The 20,725-nt window shown below is 40.6% G+C and overlaps 2 protein-coding genes across 2 annotated transcripts; both read left to right on the top strand.

The window, feature by feature from the left end:
- The first annotated feature begins 3,310 nt into the window (after positions 1-3,310).
- On the top strand, positions 3,311-7,985 carry FGG (fibrinogen gamma chain). Its single transcript, XM_030948331.1, has 9 exons — positions 3,311-3,385; positions 3,481-3,525; positions 3,922-4,105; positions 4,210-4,303; positions 5,265-5,395; positions 6,031-6,164; positions 6,293-6,477; positions 7,164-7,441; positions 7,786-7,985. Exons 1-9 carry the CDS (start codon positions 3,311-3,313, stop codon positions 7,983-7,985), a joined length of 1,326 nt encoding a protein of 441 aa, XP_030804191.1.
- Positions 7,986-13,198: 5,213 nt separating this feature from the next.
- FGA (fibrinogen alpha chain) lies at positions 13,199-19,401 on the top strand. Its single transcript, XM_030947898.1, has 6 exons — positions 13,199-13,249; positions 15,044-15,172; positions 16,006-16,189; positions 16,474-16,619; positions 17,292-18,330; positions 18,692-19,401. Exons 1-6 carry the CDS (start codon positions 13,199-13,201, stop codon positions 19,399-19,401), a joined length of 2,259 nt encoding a protein of 752 aa, XP_030803758.1.
- The last annotated feature ends 1,324 nt before the right edge of the window (positions 19,402-20,725 follow it).

The following is a 20,725-nucleotide window of genomic DNA, read 5'->3' on the forward strand; positions in this document are numbered from 1 at the left end:
AAAGCATTGTAGGGATTTTTTTTTCATAATTTAGTATTTGGTATTTTTCAAAATTTATTTTTAAATAGGAAAAATATCTTCTGGAGCATCTAAAAAAATGCAAGTTCATTTCAATTCCACTGAACACTTTCAGTTAAATAGTAATAAAAGCCCACTGGAAATCTTGAAACTCATCACTAAACATTTCTAAAATGTTGTAGACTGATTTCTCAGGTTAGATGCTTAAGGCAAGTAAGTATAAGCTGATGTTTTTCCAAGGCAGCCATAAGGATATTCTGATATTCAGGAACTAATTTACAGACACAAACGTGTTTGTTTTTCTGAGGAAAGGTTTTCTATGAATGATGGGCAGGTGTTGGCTAGTGTCCCAGTGGCTGACAAAAAATACTAATCAATATTGAGTTGAAGAAAGCTCTTTCAAACAAATAATGATTTTTACTCTCTCCTCAAAAATAAATTGCAGGAAAAGAGTACACTGAGTTTGAGAACTCTTCCTTCCATCTGTGCTACCAGGAATTGTTCCTCATCTGTTACCAAACCAATCAGACTTACTGGAAAGAAAACACTGACCAGAAAATCAACTTGGCTAAATTAGGCTGGACACATCTGAGGGTACAATTAGGTCTCTAGCACACTGGTTTGGTAAGTGGGTCAGCTGTTTTGCAACCAGGACCCACCAAGACAAAATGGTATGTGGGAGAGGAAAAATACCACATAGTCATTCCAGTAAGAATATGTATTGCTTTCAACTTAATTAAAAGTAGGACTAAGATCTTTCTAAGTAATGAAAGGTGTAATAACAGAAGAAAAGAGAAAAAGAAGCAAATGTATGAAATGATTAATTATTCATGACCATGTAATCAGTAAAGCAAACAAAAATTTCCTGAGGTTTAAATATTTACATCTTCTGCTGAGAAGTACCACAGTTGTAACCACAAATACAGCTAAGCAACACTTATAACTGCAGTGTGCAAATATTTGGTAATCATTGAGGCAATGTTGAAAATTGACTCCTTCATGAATGTAAATATGATAATTTTGTGTAACATAAGCATCTGACTGAAAATTCAGTTTTCCTATTCCTAACCCATTTGTAAGAATAATGATCCTTTTGTTTTTCCCACCAATTAGATATTTACCTTGAACATTGAAACTCTATTTATACATTGTTATTATGTCATTATAGCCATTCTCATGCTTTAACTATAAAATCTAGGGGTTTTAACTCAAGATGAACTAGGCTTTTACTGCCAGAGTTCACTGTTGTCATCTTCTCTGAAATTCTTGCCTAGGAACACAAGACAGTTTTTTTCCATTTTCGGCTACCAAATAGTCTTCTGATAGAGTTTCAAGCCTATATGTGCTACTTCTAATGACAAAAGGGAAAGATGTGTTCTTTATTCTGTCAGAGGATGAGGGATACCTGAATTGTGCTACGTGGTTCACCTATTGCATCACGAACAGTACGTGCCCATCTGTACTCTGCAGTGTACGTCTGTGTTCAAGCTGTTACTTAACAAAGTTCATACCAGCAGCCCACTCATGCTCTCTTGTCATATCTAAGGGAATCCTGCTGGTGCACAGCCTCTGGAATGGTATCTCTAGGACCCTGTGGACCCTTGTGTCATGAGCTGCAAAGATGAAGCAAAGCAAGCTCGGTGTATGAGCAGCAGTGACAAGGAGGTTCAGCCATGGTTTCCTCAGTCCATGTTAAAGCACCAGTGAAGCAACAGTAAAAAACACAACAGCAGATTGACTTCTACCCAGTCCTATTTACTTTATTTTCACACTTTAGGAAACAGAAGTAACTCTGTAAAAGGTGGAAACATGTCCTATTTGTATCAGTAAGGTCAACAAGAGCACATTCTGCACATAGCTCTTGAAGGTAATTAATAGCAGATTTGGAAAGACAAACCTTTAGCTTCAGTCATCCTTTGGAAAAGACTTTTGGCATCCTGGCAACTAATTCACTGGTCATCAGTACAGTTAATGGAAAGCTCACTCTCCCAGGCACAATGCTTCAGCCTCACTTAAGTGTCACATCAGATTGATTTTTAGCATCTTAAACACTCACATTTCCTTCTGGCAATATGTGAGTGGATCTCTGAACATGATGGGAGCTTCTGTTTGATCTGATTTGACCAGATTAAAAGAGGATATACAGGTCAGGAACTCTCCATGTTTCAGGGCATAATCATATCTAATTTTCTAATAATCTGGTTCCGACAGAATGCTTTTTTCTCATTTTTAAAATCCCTATTAAGCCAAGTTGAAACATTGATCCTGCTGTACAGAGACAAAGTCATTTGCTTGAAATCACAAAGCCGACCCCAGTAACAACAGATCTACCCCTGAGCCCCATTCTCACCCTTCTTCTCATCATTTGGTCAAACATGTAACAGAGTCAAAAGCCTCATTCAACACTGCCTTATCACACATCGTGCTGTATAGGCACAAAATCAGACTTTCTCTGCAGAAGTCATAGTTCAGAGAGCAGGTCTAGGTCATGAGTGGAAAGGTGTTAATGCTTCCAATACAGAGAGCATGCAAAAGGACATACTGAAGTAATTTGCTGGAACAAAGCCCATGGCAGAAGACAGGGCTTGTCAGCATTCTTGTAGCAGTATTGAATGAGGCAGATACCAACAACATTAGCTCTCCAGCAAGGAAGCATTGACCAAAGTCATCGGAATGGACTCACTGTGTTGAAGGATAGGGAACATTCATTGCCTGTGAGAAATACCACAGACTTCTTTTCCAGATATGCCAGGGGCCAATGACTTCACACCTTTCTCTGCCTCAGTTTTGTCATCCACAGAATTGGGAAAATGGTGTTGTCTCTTTGCAAAACACATAGAGATCTGTGGCGGGAAATGCCTACTAAATCCCAAAATATCATTTGTTGTTAGGCAATTGATAGTTGGTGCAGATAATTCAGATTGCTACTGTGGCTTTTCCCTGTGCTATTAGAGTGAAACTTCTGCCAGCCCCCATTACGAAGCGATGTGCGAGTTTGATGATGTTTGTGACAAGGTGTAGCATCTCCATGCCTAGTCTCACCTTCCTGCCTCCCCTGAGACCTGGCTGGAGCAGAGATCAGGCGACTAAGGGCAAAGCAGGTTCTGAAAATGGGAGGAGTGTATGTGCAAATTCTGGGAATCCACCTCAGATCCCTACCCCACCTCTTCCCACCACCTCCCAGTGCCCGCCCCCAGCTTGAGCCTGCTGCCTTAAACTGCTGCCACGCTCGGCTGCTGACGGTTGAACATTCTCGGCTGCTGACTGCACAAGTGCATCTGGTGGGACAGACATGATGGGGCTGAGGCTGTGCAGCTGGGCTCCCCTGGGGTCTCTCCTCTCCCTGCTCATTTCCAGCAGCATGGCGGTAAGTGAAGAGACAGCCTTTAGGAAACTGTGTGCTAGCTCACAAAGTGGTCTTGGAGAAAATCCACTAAAAACAGCCCTCTTTCTTCTCTTCAGTACACTGCTACCAGAGAAAACTGCTGCATACTGGATGACAGATTTGTAAGTACTTGAACAATTTTCTTTTATCTTAAGAATGTAACTAAAGCTTTTCTATGCTGATTATTAACCAGTGTTATCACTTGAACCCCATCATTGTTTTCAGTACTTATTAAGTGTGCTTTGCTTAAACCTGTCATTTACTGATAGCAGTATATGCTTAGTAGAAGTGGATGAAAGCACATATCCCCCAGATGTTACAATAATGGCATGCACTGTTTTCTTGCTGCATGCATGTAGTGCCTCTGAAAATTCAAATACAAAGTCTGCTGTGAATGCCCGCCCTTTTTTATCCTTTATCATTTGTGTCAGCAGTGACTGAAAGTTCCTCTGCCCACACATTCTGCTCTGCTTGCTTTGCCCCTGAAGCATTGCCAACTGTGTCTCTTTACTCCTTAGGGTAGCTTCTGCCCAACAACTTGTGGCATTGCAGATTTCTTTGCTAAATACCATTCCACTGTGGATAATGACCTGCTGGAAATGGAGAGACTTTTGCAGCGGATTTCTAATGCCACAGTAACAGCAGACCATCTGATCCAACACATCCAAGGCCTCTATCCTTCAGAAAAGCAGACATTACCAAGTGAGCATATAAAAATAAGTACACAACTGAAAAATATTATTCATGTGGTTTTCTTTTTTTAATTTTCCTAACTACAATTATTTTGTACCTTTTCTGTTTTACAGATTCAATTGATGATTTCACTCAAAAGTCCAGGAAAATAATTGAAGAAATTATCAGATATGAAAACACTATATTGTCTCATGAAACTACTATACAGTAGGTATCTTCCACTTCTTTTATCAATGACAATACAAATTGTTTTCTTTCTGTTCTTTTGTCAAGTGCCAAAAAGCCTCTCTCAGAAAGGTTTTTGTGCTCTTGAGGACAGTTCTGCCCACACTGCCATTAGTAGCTGCCTAGCAAGACACAGAAGGATCATGAGGATCTGATTCTGAATTCTCTGCTTATCTGGACAAACTGTTAATTGTGCAAGAAGTACAAGATAAGAATTGCCGTGAAGCCTGGCAATATTTTTATTTATGTTTCCCCTGCTGTGCCAGCTATCCCTAAATTTTTTTTCATGACCTTTGGAGGTCATGAGTTTTTGCTGTAAAGCAGAGCATGTGGAATGTTTGTGCAATCATTTACTCATTTACTACAGCAAAATTGGCTGCATACATCTGTGAAAATTAGCTCAGTTACCTAGTTCTAAATCACAAGTAACTATAAACTTAGTGATAGTCTTTTATAAGTTGACATTGGAAATAGAATTGAAAACATCATTAATCTTACTAAATCTTAAGGATATGTTTTTTGACAGATCTCCGCTTCTATGACATTATGTCAAAGATTTTTTAGGCATTCTGACACTTACAGCAGTTTATTTAGAGCACTTATGTTTTACAAATACATCCATAATTGAAGAGAAGTTTATCCTTTACATAGGAGAGCAAAGTAAAACTTTCCATAGAGTTATATTATTACATTAATTACTGGTTAGAGTTTTGCTGGTTAGAGTCAAGTTTTGCATATGGTTAAGTTTTGCATGAGGTTAAGCCTGTGCTTTCCCATTTTGCCTGTCCTTATCTCTGAATACCAGTGCTGAGAGAGGCACCCTGTTTTACAGGGGTGCATGCAGCAGCACGTTAGATCCATGAGGCTGTGTCCAGGGAAATGAATGAGAATTACACATTCCCAAACAGCAGATACAACTACCCATTTTTGTGTCTCTGTCCAGACGGTTGACAGACACACATATAATGAACGGCAACAGGATCACAGAGCTGAAACAGAAGATTGCCCAGCTTGAGTCACTCTGTCAGGAGCCGTGCAAGGACCGAGCTGAAATTCATGAGACAACTGGAAGAGGTGTGCAGAATGTTTCCTGTATGGGGGAGGGTTAATTCAGCTATGAGTGCTGCTGCTTGGCATCACAGCAATTATTTACTTGGAATCTTATGGGTCATAGACTTCTGCAAAGATACATAAAATTGCACATTATAAAACCAGTCAGTACAAATAAGATGATCTGCAGGCAAGGATTCAAATGGAACTTAGTTCTTGCTTGGCGTTTTTGGCCAAAATACGATTATCCCAAAATGTGTGCTAAACACGAGGGACATGACTAGAGTTTCCATGGACCTGGGACTAAGAGAAAATAACTCATCAGATTTCTACTAAGCCATGTGGAAAAAAAATTAATTATTCCATTAGGTCCAGAATTATCTTTCTTTGTTGCTGTAGTAATCAATGCAATGACTATGTTTTACACTGCTTAAACTCTACATGAGACTAAATTCATCTTCACCTTACACAAGTCCTGCAACCCTCGGTAGGGTTTTTATGGCAATGATATTGAAGTATGTGGACTAAGTAGCTTAATTTGCAACAATGGTATTTAGATAAGTTCAATTTCTTGCACTAAAAAAGTTAAAATATAAAATAAATGTAAATATAGAACTGTAGCTAGATTGAAAATGGTCTTTGGAATGTCTTTACTTCAGATTGTCAAGACATTGCAAATAAGGGTGCAAGGAAAAGTGGACTGTACTTTATCAAGCCTCAGAGAGCCAAGCAGTCATTCCTAGTCTACTGTGAGATTGACTCATATGGCAATGGCTGGACAGTACTACAAAGGGTATGTCACTTATGTATTATTGCTGTAAACAAACTTTTTGCATGAGTACTGTTTTTATTTACCTATATATGATACATATCTTTTTGACTTAGGTTTTTATTTTTGGTGTTCTTGGTTTATTTCTCCAGAGACTGGATGGGAGCGAAGACTTCAGTAAAAATTGGGTTCAGTACAAGGAAGGATTTGGACATCTCTCTCCAGATGACACCACTGAGTTCTGGCTGGGCAATGAAAAGATGCATTTGATAACTACACAGTCCACTCTGCCATACACCTTACGAATAGAGCTGGAGGACTGGAGTGGCAAAAAAAGGTATTTGCTTATGATGCTTCTGAGAATGACAGCTTAAAACATGCTGCTCCCACTGCTGCATCAGTTTGTACTGACAAAAGGTTGCTCCTAAAATTTATGAACTCGTAGACCAGATAACGATGTGCATGGAACTGCTTTGGTTCCTGAGCTTACAGCTGAGACAGCAGTCACTGGGTGTTGCTTTTTGCCAGGCACATGTGCCTGTCAGAAGGCCACATACTGTCAGCACTCATTTATTAGGTGGAAAGAATCTGTTTCTTCTCTCCAAGTTTCTTTGTCTTACATATCTTATGGACTACATGATTATTATGATTATTATAGGTCTGGTCTACACTGTTCTGTTCTGTTATTTTATTTTTTATTTCTATTTCTATTATGAACCTGGGAGATTTTATATATATATATATATATATATATATATATATATCTGTGTCTGTGTTGATAATGTAGATATTTCATACATCATTAAAGACTGGTAGTCAGAAAATATGTCTCTTACTGGAGCACAAAAGTTGATTGGATGTGTGTCACTGAACTGAGGTTCACAGTCACATGAAAACAATTTGTTCTGAAGTGCTAGGATGCAATAAATGCCTTTTCTGCAGTTTGAGCGCTGATGCATTTTTCACTTGTGCATGTGCTGGGAATGCAGCATGCCCATGTTCAGCCCTGCCCTCTGTTCCCAGCACTGCTGACTACGCTGTGTTCAGAGTGGGGAGTGAAGAGGACAAGTACAGACTGACGTACGCCTACTTCATCGGGGGTGATGCCGGGGATGCCTTCGATGGATTCAATTTTGGGGATGACGCAAGTGATAAATCCTACACCTACCACAATGGCATGCGGTTCAGTACCCACGACAATGACAACGATAACTATGAAGGCAACTGTGCTGAGCAGGATGGATCTGGGTGGTGGATGAATAGATGTCATGCTGGCCACCTCAATGGCAAATATTACGTAGGTAAGGTGTCTTCTGAGTGCTTATATCCAGGACACCACGTTTCAGTGACAAAGGAAAATGAGTCATGTTTGTAGAGTACACTGTGCCTTCTGGATTTTCCAAAGCTAGCATAGTCCGTTCTTTGCAATAATTGTTAACACCAGTAGTAGGAATTTGTTACTGCTCTCCATTCCAAAGTGGGGGAATCAATCCTGAGAGAAACAAAATAGGGGGAGAAAGGGGGTGAACAGGGTCTGTTAGATCACCCAGGGGTGCCATGGAGGTGTCAGGACCAGAAAAATGTATGGGCACAGTAACTATTTTAGAAAGCTACCAACTGTTTTGCTCCAACTGGTGTTTCCTAGGTGGTGTGTACACATCAGAAGATGCTGGTCCATCTGGATTTGACAATGGCATTATCTGGGCAACATGGCGTGACCGGTGGTACTCCATGAAGAAATCTGCCATGAAAATCATCCCATTCAACAGACTGTCAGTGGATGGACAGCAGCACAACTTAGACAATGTCAAACAGGTTCGACCACAGGGCCAAGGAGATATTTAAAATGAACACATTTTCAATAATAATTGAACATTTCAATAATAATTGAAACATTTCAGTAATAATTTCGAACAGTGAGCATGGACAGCTGAAGTTAAGCCCACTGCATCTTAGAGAAGCTGGCTTTTTTATCATTTTGTCACAGTAGTAGTAGTCACATTAGTACTTTATTTTAGTGCACCTTCTACATTACTGTTTCTTTTAATAGATAGATAAATGGATAGTCTCATGATCAAGAATAATCCCTTGCCTTTGTGTATTTTAAATGCTGCATTTTTAATTTCCAACTAATATAACTATGTATGGATGTTATCAACATGTCATCATAGTCTTAGGTACTTCTTTCATTAGAAGAACATTAAAATACTCTTTTTTTTCTGTTTTAGGTTGGAGACGCATAAAGAACAATTTGAAAAAGACCAGTCTGAACAGGAAAAGCAAACCTTTTCTTAAACACTGAACTTAGCAAACATTACACAGTTTTGACTATAAGGCAACATTGACTGTAAGATACCCAAACCTCTTCCCTGAGCAGTGCATACCTCTGTTGATGGTTGGTTTTTTTTCTGTACACATTCTCAATAAATTTTTGATTATTACAAAAAAGGCCTGAGTTTGTTATCTGTGATCTACAGCTGGCCAAACAAGACAAAGAAAACTTTTGATAGGTGGATCAAACCTACTTGATTCAGTCATTCCTGAATTTCACACCAGCAGTTCCTGCTTCTTGTTTCAAGGCATATGTTTGACCTATTTCTCCATAAATGTGTCTAGTATCCACAAGTTTTCAAATTTTCTAATAAAGTTGTTTGGTGACATAGAACAAAGTTGAAAGTAGCCTATTTTCCTGCTGAAGACTATTTAACTTAGCTTACCACGATGTAATGAATACATTTTCAGTTGGAACGTGCTAGGTAGTATCAATGACCAAGAAAAGATATTTTTACTCCAGACCATACATATTAACAAGTTTGTAAAATTTTACTCAGAATAATTTTCATTTGCAATATGACACATAGTATTATGTGTCATATAATACTATGTGTCATAGTATTATCACACTGTACGGCTATTATTCTCACATACCCCTCTTTTTTTTCCACAATATTTAAAAATTAATTTAACATATTCGATGCCATGCAACCAAGAAATGTTAAAATTTGTAGCAGAAATTGATTGCATGTTACTTGCATTTTATTTCTGTGGATCTGATAATAATTTCCTATATGATCCACATAAGCAAATCCACAACACAGATCATGACCAGCAAAGAGTTTGCAATGCTGTCTGAATGTACCTCCTCAAAATCTGATGAGTGCATTTGAGGGGTGTGTTAGCAAACCAAATTGGGTTTTTGGATAAATTGCTCAACAAAAGATACTCCCAGAGCTAGAAACTATCACTATCTCAAGCTGATGCATGAAGAGGTAAAATAGGAAGTGTATCCTGGTCTTTATATTTTTAGCTATTTATGAAAGACCAGAAGTTTGCCTGGTATCTCTAAATAGCACATGCAAGTGCTTTATTTTAGAGACAGGAGGACATTGCAGTGATAAAAGAGACCTTACAGTCGGTTCATGCTGCCTCAGCAGTTTTCCAGTTTTGATGCCCAGATGCCTCATGAGGCTGGTGCTGAGCATCTTCCCTGGATCTGAGTCTCCACATCACAATAAACTGCCAGCTGCCTCTCATTTTTATTAAGATTTTGACATAGTTGAATTTTCACTCTTGGGCCAAAATCTAAGAGGAAGACAGGTTTCTCAGGAGAGAAGAAGGCCTCCTTAGCCAGGGTCAGGTGAGGTTAACAATGGCTTGAGAGGAGGGATGACCCCTCCACACCACTGAACTGGTATATTTGCACAACTCTGTTGCACCCGTGCAACCAGCCATGATGCACAGCTCCCTGCCAGCCTTGACACACAAAGCAGTTTTCCTGATGAACATTTTGTGCTGTAAGGCCTCTCCTGTTGCTCCATGGAGCTGAAGCAGTACGTGTAGAGAGGCTTGAGAGAAGGCTGAAAGGGAAGGGTTGGCAAGCCCAGTCTCCCCCTTGTTCTGCAAACAGCCACTTGAGCAGCATTGGTTGAGTCCCTTCCACTTTCTGTTTTCAATTTATGCCACCTATGACATGACTTTAGGTTGATATTTTTTATATATTTGCAACATGGATTTAAAAAGTATTCTTTTCACCACCTCTGTCACTTTGATATCTATATTTACACTCTGCTAGATGAGAATTGTTATTGCCTCTCCTGGTTTAGATTTTGGCTGCAATTTGATGGCCATCTGCTGTAATTACAAACATTTCATGGATATGAGCTGACATTTTATGGATTGCTTACCCTAACTAAGATCAGCTTATTCTTCCAGTTAGTTTGCTGATGGGTGTCTTTAAGTTTTCAAAAATCATTTTAATCTCTGGAGAGGACCATTTGCTCCAGCGGTCAGAAGGATCAGAGCCAGCAAATCCAAGAAGCCTGATCTTTCAATGAAGTCCTATGCCAGAGTTAATCAGTGAGTCTTCAGGGTCCCAGCCCACTGTTGTGTTCTCTGGGCCCTGAAAGAAATCTGGCAACACTCGTGCCTCCAGAAGCTCCTTGCTAAGGCATGCAACACCATACTTATCAGAAAGAGGCCAGAAAAGACCTAGAAAACAGAATAATACTCTCAGTATTATTTTTTGCAAGCAAGTACATTGCAATTGAACTTACTGCCCCTATTTTTTATGCTGAGAACTGAGCATATTTCTTTTTTCTAAATAATTTCTTATCGTACATGACCCTCAGAATGTACCCTATAGTAAAAGTCACCTGTATTTAGAAAAGTCTGTACCTCTCACTTTATAAAAGTTTATTAAAGGATTTGGTGGCCTTTGTTTCACACCTTGAGCTTGCAGTGACTCTTCCAAAGACCACTGGAGCACAAAAAAGAAAAATCTCACTCCAAAGGCAAGGGAAAAAAAACCAAAACTGAATGAGGAAGATGTAGAGGAAGAAAGAATCAAATAAAGTGGATGGACTGCAGGACTTCTGGGTTCCTCAGTTCTGGGATATTGCATTGGGAAAATGTGGGACAAAGTGCTGGGACTGACTAGTAATGACTTCAGAAGGGTTAGGTAGTCTGAGGAGCATATGAAGAGAAAGAGAAGGTGAGAGCTGAGTCTGAAGGAGAATGAAGTCCAAGACAAAGCATCCATAGGCAGGTCATGAATGAGCAGGCAGGAGGAGCAGAAGGCACCTCTTGGAAGCTGGTGGTGGGGCAGGAGACACAGAGGGTGCTGGGCAAACAAGGTGAGGCTCACATCTAGGGCACACAAACCACCTCTACATCCCAGACTCCCCGACTGTTACTGTGGCATTCAGCCAAAAGCAGGGCAGATGAAGTAGTGAACTGCGCTCCTGTCCTTTGATCCTGAATTAAAGTTAAATCCAAAGTTTATCTAGCTCTTGGCCTCCAGCCTTTCAAACAAACACCAACAGAAGTGACTGAATGATTGCAACATGAAAGCAGAGGTACAGGCTGAAGGTCAGGCACACAAATTCAGCCCCTGACTGTAAAGCCTGAGAAGCTCCTCCTTCACCCCAGCTTCCCCCAGCTGCTGTTGCCTTTGCAGCAAGCAGGACACCCCTCTTAGCTTACCTAATATTTATGATCAGATATCAACTTTTTTCCAGTCCTTCTAGCCTTGGTGGCTGAGTTTTACCTGTACCAGAGTTAAGTTTACTGTGTTTGAGTGTCACCAGAGAGCTGTGCCATCCCTGAGGGTCAGAAGAGGTCTGGAACATGCTACTTGCCATGTCCCCTGTTACCCTGGTGACCAGTGCCTGGAACACCACCTAGCAAATTGTCACATCCTCTGTCAGCATGGTTGAAAAGGCAGAAATTCTTCTGCTTTATGTGCTCTTACTACTATTGATTTTTAAGGCCCAGTAAATTACAAATATAATGTTAAGTTATTATTGATGGTCACAAAATCAAGCCCTGACAAACTGAGAAAAGTTAGAACCCAAGTGACATATCACACCTGCATTATGAAGGATGCTTTAGTTGTTGTATAGATTGTAACACATATAGTTAGCAGGTCAGGGTGGGGCACAGTGGTGCCTTACTTACAGCTGATACCCTGCAGAATTAGGGGCTATTCCTGCCCTGATCACCCAGTTCCTGTGGGACCAGAGGCAAGACATGTCTCAGAGCTGGCTGCCAGCTGTTCCCCCTGAGCCCCGTGGTGCTGGCACAGAGAGGCAGCTGCCAGCAATGGGATCTGCACTTAGGGTGTGCTCCGAAGGCTTCAGGCTATCAAAATGGATCCCAAAAATTAATAGCTACTTTTTGACTTAACCTTCTCACCTGCTTTCTACAACTGTGAAAAGAGGAAGATCATGGCCAGGGAATGAATGTAATGTACCATAGGAAAATCCTTGAAGCTTTAAGCAGTCTGCAGAGCATCACCCTACAATGAAAAGAGTGTACAGCTCTGGGCAGATGCTTGCCTGTGGAGCACCATCCCCATGCTCAGTGTGAGGCAGAAGGGGCTCAGTGGAAGAAATATCATATGTGATCCTCCGGTCCATCAAGGCACAGTCCATGAACCCACAGAGATTGCACCTGCAATCCTGTGCTCCTGAGCATGAAGATCACAAGTTTTTTCACAAGTGATCACAAGGTTTTTCACAAAAATCACAAGTGATTTTTCACTGGACTTTTGTGTCTATTATAGAGTTAAAATTTGAGCTTTTTGGAGTTTGACTGGGAGATTCTCCATGGACTTCAGTATATTTTGTTCAACACCAACATGCAGGCAAAGCAATCACTTCCTTTTTCAAATATCAGCTCTTTGTTTATGCAGCTAAATGCCCATCACACTGAGTGTGTGTTTTCCAGCAGGTAAGCACTGCTGGCTCCCACTAGTTCTGACACACATCTTGGTTGACTGTCCAGTTACAAGAAACAGTTTTAGACAGAATTTTTTCCTGGAATTTTTGGCGTTGCCCGTATGTTGGTGTTGAACAAACTTATCTGGAGCAAATAACACCAGAAACTTGTGCAAGAGGCCTTAAGTAATCGCTGAAGGGGGAGGGGGGCATGTGGTGTGCTTTTTCTACAAACAGAAGGGAGCATAATGATTAATCTCAGCTTTGCATTCAGGTTTAAATTGCACCAAAAGACTGGCAGAAAGCATCCTTTCAGTCAGAGCTCTTGCTCTTCTCCTGAAGATGATGCCTGTGAGGATCCTCTGCGTGCTCCTGTGCCTCAGCATAGCCTGGGTATGAATTTGCTTACTTGATTCTTTCTGTATCTTTCTGCTTTGAATAGTAAGCATTCATGAGATAGATAAATTTTGTCTATCACCTAGCTCGTAAAATTCAGTGCACACGCATATGCAGCAGCTTAGTGTAACTACTTCTCTGATGAAGTTTCATCAATACTTTTGGAGTATCTAGCCCTCTATAGCTTTGCTTAACTCTGTTTTGCTGAATCTGCCAGGCTTCAAGAGCAGCAAAGCAAATCCATTTACATGAATTCAAACATTCATAGGTGATGCTCTAAGTCCTAAACATAACTGGCTGGATGCTAGTAGCTCCAGCCATTCAGGAATTTTCATGTTTATTGGGATGAATCGTGCTTTCCTTTGGACAGTATTTCAGTATAGGAATGTGCCCCTTTCATTTCAGCAGGATTTTCTACCTACAAATGACACACAATTCCTTTATTATGAAAGACACATTTAAAAACAAGGATTCTTGTAGCAGCAACATCAGCTTAAACTACAGCCAAGTAAGAATCAAATCTTTGGTAAGGAAGGAGATTAACTTGATTTTCAGCTGTGCTAATATAACCTTTTTTCCCCCATTGAGTACTCAGTCCATAATATTATGTTATATTCTTTACATTTCTCTGTGTGACTGTTGGTTTGTTTTGGTTTTTGTTTTAAATAAAGTGCCTGTTTTAACAAATGACAGAAATTATATGAAGCAGTTGGGACAAAACAGAAGCAGTCATATTGGAGTTGTCAATGCCTAAAGGGCATTTTTGGATATATGTGCTACTTTTAGGAGGCACTTGGGCCAGATCAAATCATTAATTAATCAAACTATGAATTTGAATCTGCTGATTTTAATAAAAGCATTCCAGTTCCTCACGGTGGTTCTGACCCTGGAGATTGGAATTAGGATCACTTTCTCAGCTTCAGAATTAATCATCAATCATAATAAGTAGTCATTAATATATTCAAACATTAATTATAATGTTTGAAAAGCACAAAAGGTGCACAGAGGATTCCAGTCAGACCTAATTACATCTTAAACACAGGTTTCTTTAATGAAAGAAAAAATGGTCTATCACCAAGTGATAACACTGCAGGAATCTTTATTATGTTTTGGCCTGGAATTAACTTGTATATCGCTTTTTCTTCTCAGGTTTGAAGAAAACCTCAGTGTATATATTTTTCTTCTTTTCATTAAGACAGTGAAACCCATCCATCACTGAAATTGTTTTTTAAATTGTGTTAGTAGCTTTCTTGCTCTTTCTGTCAGGCAAAACCCTGTTACAAGCTTCCCAGTTAGCAACTGTGATTAAAACCAGAAACTCTAGTGGAAAAATCATATATCTGTAAGCTACTTTTGTGTAGACAGAAGGTGGTAAAGTGACAATAAGAGTTTTAGAGTATTGCAGCTAATGGGAATAGTATTTTTAAAGTATTTATTTTTACTTTTCCAGTTTCAGTCTAATTTCAACTTAATTTTGTATTTACACACAGGACAAAATATTTCTGTGGAATGATATTATCATAATGTATCCTGAGCATCCTGAGCATCAATAGCTCTCTACATGAAAGCATTAATTTTAAGAGATGTAAAGCTTTATTCTGACTAAACAAACAATATAATATCTTACAAGAAATGTTGGAATAAAATCCTTGCACTGTTGGGTGTGATGCTTACCAGATGGCTGTCATTGCCACCCACCAGCTGTGTGAGGACATCAGCTTTGTGTTTCTGCTTCCTTGACAGCTGTTCACTGAACCTTGCTTTTACTTTTCCCCTTCTTCCTGCTGGCAGGCACAAGATGGGAAGACTGCCTTTGAGCAGGGGAGTGCAGGAGTGCGTGGTCCCAGGATTGTGGAGCACAAGTCCCCGTCCAGCTGCCAGTCTGAGAAGAACTGGCCCTTCTGTGCAGATGATGACTGGGTGAGCCATTGACACTGGGGGGAAAGGGGGGCCCCAGCTGGATCACTACATCAGGTGCCACAGGCCAGCACAGGGTTCAGCGCTAGGGCCGAGGTAACGCTTCAGGTCGGGGCAGCCTGCACAGGTCTCCTGTGGGAAACAAAGGAAAAAAGGGAAAATGAAGACAAAATAGACAGGGAGAAGTTTGCAGTGGTGCAGAATGAGAAGAGAAAGTAAATCTGGAAAAGACCGAAGGCTCACAGTAGAAAAACATAAGAACAGTTTCTTTTCAGAATTTTGGCGGTGCCACTTTTGGAGTTCATAAAATAGAGGCACCAGAAAGAGAATTGTGAGAAAAAGAAAAACAGCTAGAAATCACATACTCACAATCACTCGCTAGTTAATTTTTTAGGAAGTCAGATTACAAGATGCTCAGTAAACGTTTCATAATAATTGACCAGATGTTTTTGTGTATAAACTATTAATTTCTCTCTTTCTTGCCTCTTGCATCTCAGTCCTTTTCTATGCTACATTTATTTGATGATTTCTTGGCAAAGAACTTAAGTCTGTCAGAACATTAAGCTTTTCTGAGGAAAACTTTGCTTAAAAATGCTAGCCTCTAAAATCCTCCCTCAAACTGGATGACAGACTTCTCACAGCAGACCCTTAGGAAATATATATGTATCTACAAAAATCTCACACATGACAAACAGAGGAGAGGGGAAACTAAAGGTTTACTTATTCCACACCCCACAGCTACAGCAGGTTTCTGAGTATGTGCTTCACAGATTCCATTGTACAAGATGTTTACTCTTGAGGATTTTAGCACAGTTATTTCCCTCTTTCAATTCTAGGGTGCCAAATGTCCATCAGGATGCAGAATGCAAGGACTGATTGAAGAAAAGGACCAGGAGTTCAGTCAAAGAATAGACAAAATCAAGAAACTGCTCTCAGATAATCAAAACAACTATAAGAAGTCCAATCAGATAATTGTGGAAACTGTAAATGCACTAAAACCAAACCTGGACAGTGCTCAGGGTGAGTATCTTGGGCCCAGTTTCATTGTCCATTGCTGAATTACTACTTTTTTGTGAATAAGCCATATGTAGTGAAAGTACAGGCTGCACTGAATATTATTATCAGGAAACAGAACAATCCTATTAACAGACTCTTAACTAGTTAGCAAAAATTAATTTAAACTGCTCAGTACTATGAGAAATATGTTCTCAATTATGTGTTTAATTACATATTTTAAAATATGATACATATTTAGGAAAGAAAAGCACATGGGCATAGCTGACTGTGAGGCATTTTTGTTTCAGAGCTTGATGAGACTTACGATCGCCTGTCAGGAGAACTGAGACGGAGAATTGTGACATTAAAGCAGAGAGTTGTCACTCAAGTGAACAGAATTAAAGCTCTGCAGAGCAGCATCCAGGAACAAGTGGTGGAGATGAAGCGCTTAGAGGTAGGTGTCTGCCGTGCCCTTCCCATTCTCTCCAGTGCCTAGCTACAGAAAGGGGATCTGTCCATTATGGTGAGCAGTGCTCCAGCTGGGAGAAAACATGGTGCAACTCTCACAGGACCTGACTTGCGGAGAAAAATCCCCAAATGAGTTGCTACCTATCCATCCTGATTTTCTACTTCTGCTCTGTAGGAACCAGCATGAGTTATGTGAGTTTCTAGTCCCATCTGCTGCTTCTCTCCCAGGCCACAGGGATGCTCCCTCTGCTGATAACGGCTTCTGTATGAGGCACTTCTCCTCCTAAGGAGTTGCTGAGTAGTTAGAAAGGGGATGTGCTCTGTCCATCCCCAGTGCTGCCACTGCTGCCCACAGCTAGGGTGGGCATGAGAACCTGTGGTCCCACGTTGCAGACAGTTCTTCTGATGGCAATGCAAGGAAAAGTCATGGCACAAACAGTGTTTTTTATCAAAGTCTCCTTTTGATTCCTAGAACAGAAATCCATCATTTGGGTCATTTGAGAAAGAAATGGTAACCCCATGACAGAATCTTCCCCTCTCAGCTGTAGGTGGGAGGTACTAGGGCAGCTCTCATCTTTCCCCTGTTCAGTAGAAGATATCCTTGCTTGAGAAAGTTGGGAAAGCTCCCTAACCAAATTACTTCTCTCTGGTTATGTAGGTGGACATTGATATTAAGATACGATCTTGCAAAGGAACCTGTGCTAGAAGTTTTGATTACAAGGTGGACAAAGAAAGTTATGACAACATCCAGAAGCAGCTTGTCCAAGCCAACTCCATCAACTTGCACCCAGAGCTTCAAGCAACCACCTTGAGCACACTGAAAATGAGACCACTTAAGGACTCTAATGTTCCTGATCATTTTAAGCATAAGCCTCTCCCAGAAATGCAAGCTCTGAACATAATTAATGACATCAAGCAGATGGAAGTGGTATTAGAAAGACCAGAAGAAGACAGGAAACCCTCCCGAGGCGACAGCTCGCATCGCACGGCAGAAGCAAGGGGAGATGAATCTTCATACCCCAGCAAATTAGTTTTTCCCACTCATGGGAGAGAAACCCTTAGTCTGGAAGACAAAACCTCCTCCGCTGTTCGTAGATGCACCAAAACTACCACCAGAAAAGTCGTCTCTGGGCCTGATGGCCCTAGAGAAGAAGTATTTGAGAAAACAGTCTCTTCTGATGGCTCAGACTGTGCCTATTTACCTGGAAATGTTGGAGGGGAAGGAACCACCTACCATTTTAGTGGTGCAGATGGCTTGCACAAGCTAGAGACTGTATTCCCTGAGCTAGAGTCGTTTTTTACCCCTGACTCTCCATCCACTGCTACTAAGCTCGTTAGCGGATCTAGCAGCTTCACAACCAGCAGACGCACAGGCAGTAGCCACATAGGTACAGGAGCTTATGGGGGAAAAGACAAATTTGGAGACTTAGGAGAGGAGGAGGAAGATGACTTTGGAAGACTTCAGCCATCTGGATTCCCATCTGGCAGTGCAAGTCACTCCAAGACTGCAGCGACCAGCTCTTCTAGTTTCAAGAAGGGAGGCTCTACTTTTGAAACCAAATCAGTAAAGACCCGTGAAATAAATGAGCAGCTAGGTGGGTTGGAACATGATCAGAGTGCAGAGGATACCCCAGACTTTCAGGCACGCAGCTTCAGATCATCAGGAGGGAAGCGAAGGACACCCAGCACTGGGAAAGGTAGTTATTGAGGTAGTGGAGCCAAACTCCATCCATAACCAAACTGACACATTGATTTTAGATACTGCAGTACAACAGTGTCATGATTAAATGCAAGCACTGTGTCTGTTTGTTACCACCTCAGAAACAAAGCGGAAAATATTTCATTAATGCTCGGGTATTACATAGACAATTCACAATTTAAGAAATATGTAAAGTTTTCTTTCCTGAATTCTTTCTAATGTTGCCTGTCACTACACCTAGCATAGTCCAAGACGTGTTTAACAATTTTCCTCTGACCTATTGGTATTTGGATTCCTCTGAACCTTTTATTAAATTTTGCTGATAACTTCTGTCAAACCAGATCAACTTTTTTTTTTAGACTGTGATGATATCCGCCAGAAACACACTTCTGGTGCCAAAAGTGGCATTTTCAAAATCAAGCCAGCGGGATCCAATAAGGTTTTGTCAGTTTATTGCGACCAAGAGACCACTTTGGGAGGATGGCTATTGGTCCAACAAAGAATGGATGGATCAGTGAATTTTAACCGCACCTGGCAAGACTACAAGAAAGGTTTCGGCAGCGTGGATGGCAGGGGGCGAGGAGAGTTGTGGCTGGGCAATGAAAACCTGCACTTGCTGACTCAGAACTATACTGTGCTGCGGGTAGAGCTAGAGGACTGGGATGGGAATGCTGTGTTTGCAGAGTATCTCGTGCAGGTAGGGTCTGAAGCTGAGGGGTACACCCTGGCCGTGTCCTCCTACGAGGGCACCGCTGGGGACGCCCTGGTGGCTGGCTGGCTGGAAGAGGGCACCGAGTACACCTCCCATGCCCAGATGAAGTTCAGCACCTTTGACCGAGACCAGGACCGCTGGGAGGAGAACTGTGCCGAGATGTATGGGGGGGGCTGGTGGTACAACAGCTGCCAGGCTGCCAACCTCAATGGCATTTACTACCCAGGTGGCCACTACGACCCCAGGTACAATGTCCCCTATGAGATCGAAAATGGCATAGTCTGGCTGCCATTTAAAGCCTCTGATTATTCCCTAAAAACTGTTAGAATGAAAATCAGGCCCATAGAAACCCTGTAAAAAGACAGGCCTTTAATGCGTTTTATGACTACAAGTTGAAAAGATTTTTTTATATATGTATGTGTGATGAACCTTTACCCTGCGAATTTGAAGGCAACTGAGCACATTTGGAGATTAAAAAATAAAAAATGATTAATTATCAACGAGACTTTTTTGATTTTATTTTTAACTGACAAGGAAATATTGATTTAAAAACCCTTTTGATATGAACTTTGTTCATGTCTTTGGCAGCTCACACATTGACTCGAGTTAAAAATTTTTAATTTGAGTTATTTACTTTGTTTTAGGGGTATTAAAGAAGTAAAAATATTTAGAAGTATGTTCACAACAAAATCCTGCCTCCACTGACGTGGACTGTGAAAGTCTAACCAAGTTCAACATTCACACTCTCATTTCCATTTCAAGGGGAGTACAACAGCAGTGGGATCCAGCTCTCAGACAGAACCAAGGATGGTGTGGGTTCTCACTTTTGTCACACACCCAACATGGAGTACACTTTGATAAAGAATGCATGAATTTTAGGACTGACTTGTAAGAATCTCCTAAGCTTTGATTTTATAAATATGGACATAGATCTTCCATCCCATTGATGAATCCTAGATAGCTTATCATGCATACTAGGAGCTTCAAAATAAGACAATTCCATGATAACTTATCAAAATGCAACTCCTAAAGCAGGCTATTATTTTCTAGCAACCACTAAAAGGTTATGACTAACCAGACCAAGCAAGATGAGGAACTACCTGAATATTTCTCAGCACAGATGCCAAACAAAAATTCTTCAAAGGGTAAGGGGTTTAAATCAGCTTGCTGACAGTGTATGCTAAGGATCTTCTAGAAAAAAGCTGGCTGCATGGAATATCAGTTATATTGGTCCCAAAATTAGAGAAGACTACATTGTATTTATCTTTATACTTTATGGCATAAAATTACACAAGTATTTACACTGAGTAATATTTCTGTGCTTCTAGAAAGAGGCATGAGCAAACTTCCTTACCTCTAATCTCACTGACGTGTTGCATACCATTTAACAAGATCATCAAATACTGGTAAAGCAGCTCACTTTTAGACTTTTTTTCAGCACTTCTCAAATACATCCATTGTCTGCTCTTTTAAGAAAGATTGCTGAAGAGCAAAGACATCTTTACACTCGTGTGAGGAGGGGGTCTGTGCTTTTGGAAAACAGATTTCCACTTGCACATTAAGTTTTTGTTCCTTAGCCTCAGTGGAAGCCTGCCTGTGTGGATACTTAACATCCATGTGCTCCTCTAGTGAGAAGCTGCCATTATGTCTCTTTCTTGTCCTCCTGGGCTTCACAGATTAA

The sequence above is a fragment of the Camarhynchus parvulus genome, chromosome 4 (assembly GCF_901933205.1).
Source record: "Camarhynchus parvulus chromosome 4, STF_HiC, whole genome shotgun sequence".
NCBI classification, from domain to species: domain Eukaryota; kingdom Metazoa; phylum Chordata; class Aves; order Passeriformes; family Thraupidae; genus Camarhynchus; species Camarhynchus parvulus.

What these genes read in the sequence shown, in the direction of transcription:
- FGG (XM_030948331.1), top strand. Translation starts at nt 3,311, where the DNA reads ATGATGGGGCTGAGGCTGTGCAGCTGGGCTCCCCTGGGGTCTCTCCTC. An exon ending in GCATACTGGATGACAGATTT is followed by an intron (nt 3,526 to 3,921) that starts GTAAGTACTTGA and finishes TTTACTCCTTAG; the next exon opens with GGTAGCTTCTGCCCAACAAC. An exon ending in TCTCATGAAACTACTATACA is followed by an intron (nt 4,304 to 5,264) that starts GTAGGTATCTTC and finishes GTCTCTGTCCAG; the next exon opens with ACGGTTGACAGACACACATA.
- FGA (XM_030947898.1), top strand. Translation starts at nt 13,199, where the DNA reads ATGATGCCTGTGAGGATCCTCTGCGTGCTCCTGTGCCTCAGCATAGCC. An exon ending in TCTGTGCAGATGATGACTGG is followed by an intron (nt 15,173 to 16,005) that starts GTGAGCCATTGA and finishes TTTCAATTCTAG; the next exon opens with GGTGCCAAATGTCCATCAGG. An exon ending in GACACCCAGCACTGGGAAAG is followed by an intron (nt 18,331 to 18,691) that starts GTAGTTATTGAG and finishes TTTTTTTTTTAG; the next exon opens with ACTGTGATGATATCCGCCAG.